Source organism: Convolutriloba macropyga, chromosome 9 (genome assembly GCF_964194025.1).
Source record: "Convolutriloba macropyga chromosome 9, txConMacr16.3, whole genome shotgun sequence".
NCBI lineage: Eukaryota > Metazoa > Xenacoelomorpha > Acoela > Convolutidae > Convolutriloba > Convolutriloba macropyga.
In genome coordinates, this window is record NC_134476.1 from 58,579,230 (window position 1) to 58,585,229 (window position 6,000).

General features: G+C 36.1%; 1 protein-coding gene across 4 annotated transcripts in view; it reads right to left on the bottom strand.

The window, feature by feature from the left end:
• The window catches only part of LOC142345890 (uncharacterized), a 268,945-nt gene that overhangs the window by 180,049 nt on the left and 82,896 nt on the right, over positions 1-6,000 (bottom strand). For all 4 annotated transcript variants that reach the window (XR_012759361.1, XR_012759362.1, XR_012759360.1 and 1 more), the window contains exon 8: positions 1,893-2,036. Coding sequence is in view for 1 of the 4 variants with exons in the window: in XM_075398324.1 (XP_075254439.1) it covers positions 1,893-2,036 (144 nt within the window). In the remaining 3 variants the exon portion in view is untranslated. The remainder of the gene's footprint in view (positions 1-1,892; positions 2,037-6,000) is intronic.

The window sequence follows — 6,000 nt, forward strand, 5'->3', positions numbered from 1 at the left end:
TTTGTTGGCCAGTAATGATCGTTAAACTCAGAAAAGAAAAATGATCAAAAATTTAAAACAATTGCAAATTTTAACAAAATCTTGCTAAAAATCGTGATATTAACATCTTCAGAACCATTTCATTGTCTCCAGTAAAAGACAATTCATTGTCTCCAGGGAAACAATCCAGTATCCCTATTTCAAGCCTTAGTTTCACTGGCTCATAAAAATCCATAAACTTAGAACATGATATTTTTCCAAAAATTTGAAAATTAAATTTTATCAAAATTGCTAAAACTCGAATCATTAAAATATTGATAACAATTCTATTAACTGCAGAAACTATGCACCAGCTTATTATCAAACCTCTGAGGGTGTCCCTGGCCCCTGGTGCCGGGAAAAGAATACAAAAAATTCAAAAATAAATTATGAAAAAAATTGTATATTTTTTTTTAATAATTGCTTATATACCTGATATTAAAATATTGAAAAATATTCCATTACAACTAGAAAAAATGCAGTAAGCTATTATCAAAATCTAGAGGAGGTTCCTTGGCTCTTGAGGCTGGGGAAACCTAAAAATGACAAAAAGATTTAAAAAACTTGCAATAAGATTCAAAAATTGCAAGTTTCATCAACAAATTGCTAAAATTTGCGATATTAAAAAATATGATTCCCTGAGGCTGACCCCTGAGGCTGCAAAAACCTGAATAATGACAGTACATGATTTGAAAAAAATCAAATATTGCAAGTTTTGTCAAGAAAAATGCTAAAATTCGTGATGTTAAAATCTTGAAAAACATTCCATTGCTTTTAAAAACTAAGCAGTAATCTATTATCAAACTCTAAAGAAGGTTCCTTGGCTCCTGAATCTGAACAAACCTAAAGAATGACATTTTTTTAAAAAAAAATATCAAGTTTTATCAAAAAATTGCCAAAATTTGTGAAACTGAAGGTTGAAAACTATTCCATGGGCAATGATAATTTATCAGTATCTTATTATCAAACCCTTAAGGAGGTTTTCTAGCCCGAGGGGCTGGAAAAACTTGAATAATGACATTAAATGTCAAAATTGAAAAAAAAATGCAAATTTTGTCAAAAAAGTGCTAAAATTCGTGATGTTAAAATCTTGAAAAGAACTTTCTGTTACATCTAAAAATTATACACTAACCTATTATCAAAAACTAGAGGAGGTTTCTTGACATCTAGGGCTGAAAAAACTCAAAAAATGGCAAACATTTTCAAAAAACATGAAAAAAAATGTAAACATTAGTATAAATGTCTTGCAAAAGAGCTTTATCAACCTAAATCAGCTTCAATTTTAGAGTGGTCCAACCAAAAAATCGAAAAATGATGAAAACACGAAAAATTTCAACATTTTGGGCTCAAAAACTCCTAAAATTGACCTTTTCACCTTAAACTACGGCCTTCCCAGTAAATTCACTACACTGAGCACTTGAATGACTACTAAACGCGGCTAAGGGGCTCTAATGAAACTTAATGGCCGCTGGGCGCTACCTGTTCATCCCGCTTTTTAAGGACGAAAAGTCAAATGCATCAGACCAAAAATCGGTCAAGCGAAAAATCGCATAAGACCTACAGGACTAATATAATCGCTACAAACTTCGTTTGAGAGCAATTAAAAACAAAAATCTTTTCAGCAAAAACCGCACATGATCAAAAATATTTTACTCGTTTAGCAAAAAAATTTTTTTTGCACATACTGCGGTTCGATCAAAAAATCAGCCCTTTCACTGCTCTTCAGTTCGCTCAAAAACCAGCTGGAAAGTCAATACAGTCAAACAAAACCAACAACAAATGTTCACAACAATTGCTTCAAATATTATTCGAGAGCAATTAATTTGACTGAGCTACAACACTTGATCAATTGCTAAGTATCCAATTAGTTTTACCGAAATGTAAGCAATTTTGTTGTCCATGAGCGGGTTGAGAAACTTCTCGAATGCCTGTGAGAGTCCGAGCACATTGTCAGTAGCAAATCCATCTTCTGGCATTCGAAACAGGGCACGAGAGGCCACGTCTTCATCTAATAGAATCTAAATAGAACCAAAATAAAGCTAAATACTCAGATAGCAAGTAGTCTAACTACAATTCAAGGTGTTTTTTAATCGATCACATTGGAGTAATAATTACACGTTATTGAACTGCAAACTTACTTTCACAGCAAGCAAGATAACATTGCCATGAAACTGGTTTATATAATTTAACCAGCATTAATACTAAGCAACAGAAGCGCTGGAAGCAAGCGAGCGAGGCTAAGGGTGGAGTGAGGCAGAGAGGGTGGACGAGCATGGCGGACATATTAACAAATGACCGCGAGATTGACTTGAGAGTAGTTGTCTATAGGCGTGCTGGGAAAGGGGATGGGTTATCATTGTTTGGGGATAATAGGGCATAGTTTTGCATGATCATAATAGGGGATAGATCTTTGAACACTGGATAGTAGGGTAACTAAGTTGTGCACACATTGAACTCCAAAATGTGCACCAAAACACTTTTCCTGGGAACTAAAACCAAAAATAAACATACCCGGTAGATTGCCGGAAAATAGCCGACGTTGATTCCCATAATCAAGATGGGGATGGAAAGAGAAAAAACTACTGACAAAAATTATTCTTGTACACAAACAATTTTAAAGAGCAAACTATTTTGATGTCATTCTGGCGCCGCACAATCTCCTGTTTCGTAGTGAGACGACACAAGGGCTAGTAAAAATAGCGATAAGTATTAGAGATGATAGCTAAGAACAAAGTTCCAGTAACGGGCATCTAAAATTGGGCTTTATGAGTTATGGGTTTATCCCGTTTCTATTTCTGATTTCGTATTTTGATACTGACTCTGTTCATTTTGAATTGCTTTGCTGAGCAACTGCTGTTTAAAAGCACTTTGAGGAGAGTGACAGAAGAATGAAACTAACCTGAGGAAGTCAAAAAGATTTCACGCAATATGTTGAACAAGCTGTGAACTAAGGTAAAGCAAAAAATTTTTATTCGACGAAGCAAAAACATAGCAGGACAAGTCCTTACGTACAATTCAACGAATTTTCATTGACTAAACAAAAAACTAGACCTAAAGCGGACACTGAGTAAATTGGGAAAACCATTTCTAAAAAAAATCAGATAAAAACAACTGACTAAACGTCGGAAGAATTGCTCTTGAACGACTAGTGGGAGCTCTAATCAATTGCAGCCTGCTTGAGTTGGGGGGGGGGGGTAGAGGGGAGCCTAAAGGAGACTAAGAAGTTCTATAGTGGGCTTCAAATATCCACATTAGAGGTTAACATATACCACTATTAAGATTTAAAGTAAAAAATGACACCAGTTTCGGCGCACTTTTCATTTGACTTTTAGTATTAAATTGCCGCCAATTGAGTTCAGCTGCTTGAAGTTGTGATTGAGAGAGAATTTTAGATCACGCGAAACGCCAAAAAGTCAAAGGGCGCAAAGTCACTTGAAAAGTCAAAACCGTAAAGCGAAAATTTTGCATAAAAAAACATAGCCGGTAGAATACCGCAAACGACTCGAATCGTCGTATATTATCTCTTACCTAACCTTACCGAAATCAGAACATCAAAATAGACAACCGAAAAAAAAGTAGCCCAACAAACCACATTAAAGTGTTTTAAAAGTGCCGACAATTTTTTAGGTGCGGGGAGGAGCAGGGTGGGGTGGGTGGGTTATAGGTTGGGGAGGTGGGTAGTGCTGGGTTAGTGGGGGGAGGGGGGTAGGTGGGGGTAGCTAGGTGAAGGGAGGGGGTACGGGTAGGTGGGGGTAAGTTGGGGGGGGGGGGGGGGGGTGTGCGGTGGCGGTGGGTGGGGGGGGGGGGTGGGTGGGTAGGTGCTGGGGGGTAAGTAGGTGTTGGGGGGGGGGGGCTGGGGGTAGATAGGTGATGGGGGGGTTTGTGCGGTGTAGTTTAGATATTTAGGGAGACTTAAATAGGAACAAAAAATCTCAAAATGACCTCTTCACCTTGAACATTACCAGCAGTTCCTAATTACTATACATTACAAACGAAGCTACTGTTAAACTCCAATGTTCAAAAACAGAAGTCAACAATCAAAAACGGAGGTAAATGCTCGAACAGAAAGAAGTCAAAATTCAAGTCATGAACAAACTTGCTTCCTGCTAAAAAAAAACCTGTAGAATCTCAATACTCCTCTTCGAGTCGTAAAAAGACACACACGTTTACAATAATTCCTATGAACTACGTTCAAGAGCAATTAAAAACAAAAACAAAATCAATGACAAAATGCCGCTGGTGAGAAAAAAGCACTAGCGAGAAATGTAAATTTGATTCTAATAAAAAACTAGAATAGAATGAACTATGAATGGATTGGGGAAAACCACTGTTTTCTCACTGTTCTTTAAAAGTGGAGCGAAAAGATTTCACGCCGCAAAACCACTTGCTTTATCGTTTCATTTCCTGTTTCGGCGTGACCAATATCACTACTCCAATTTGACTTCAAAAATCATGAAAATGTGTAAACAGATCTTAAAAAAAGACAGCGCTGCAATACAATTCAAATTCTTTGAATTGTAAAAAATAGGAGTGCTATAATAGCCTGCTTAGAAGCTGAGGCGGTTACTAAAAAAAACTTCAAAAAGTAGCCAGAATCGAATTCTGTGACCCGCAAAAAATCTGCAGCTAAGATCTGTAACCCCAAAATCGCATTTGCAAAGAAAAATACCTCATGAAAAAGACGTGTTCAAAGCACGAATTGCCAAAAGCACATCGCCATATACAAGGATTTTTCTGCTCACAGATCAAAAGAAGACAATAATGAAAAAAAGCCAACTATTGAAAAAAAATGAGAATTATGTGCCCATTTTGCACTAAGAAAACACCTGTAGTGGCGTCACAAAAAAAAAACAAAAAAACAAAGGTGATATCTACGTCTTCCTTGTTGGAGAAACAACCCACAAAATGAAGTCAGATATTGCCAAAGTTAAATCAGCATGGAAAAGACAATAGAAACAGAATAATACCTCAAAGGAAAAAGTGGTTTATTATCAAAACCTTGCTCCCAGAATATTTGCAAAGAGCAGTTTGAAAACTAATCCGAACAAAAATTGAGTGCTGCATTAGATTAAATGAAATCATTTGATAACAAAAAAACATCAAAGAAAAAAATTTAATAATCAAGAGACGAAGTGATTTTAAAAAGCTACAGAATACACACTCGAATGTGGAGAATACGGACCTAATGCACAAAACAAAAAAACAATAAGACTAGTTCGTAATTTTTGAAAAATAAAAAGACAGTGCACCGAAAAATTTTCCAAGTAATTAAAAGCAAAAGAAAGAAACCTGGATAAAATACCCGAAACGCCGACGGGAGTATTATGTCAACTGTTCCGAAACAAACATAACCGACTAACGTCGGGCGAATTGCTCTCAAACGAACGGTGAGCGGTTGGCTTTGTCAGTAGCTGGCCACGGTTTAGTGAGGCTGCCTTTAGCTTGATTCGACTCTGCTATTTTTAGTTTTCTCGCCTTGTTAGTAAATAGATCAAATAAAATCTCATATTTTATTAACTTGAAAAATATTGCAAAATTTAAAAGAAAAGCTTCCAGATTTCGCGAAAACGTGAAAATGTGAAAACGTGAAAATGTGAAAACGTTCAAAACTATTTTTTGTCTCTGCAGTCATGTCTAAAACCCATCTGCAAGACTTGAAAAGCTTTGTTGGCCAGTAATGATCGTTAAACTCAGGAAAGGACAAAAATTTTGAAAACAGTCTCAAATTTTAACAAAATCTTGCTAAAATTCAAGATATCAAAATATTCAAAACCATTTCATTGTCTCATGAGACTATCCAATCCAACCTTGGAGGAGGTCCCTAAGACCCTGGTGCCAGAAAAAGGATCAAACAATCAAAAAGAGACCCTGGTGCCGGAAAAATAATAGATCAATAAAAAAGAGACCCTGGTGCCGGAAAAAATGATAAAACATTTAAAAAGATTCAAAAAAATTGAAATGCCAACATTTTTAAAAAATGAT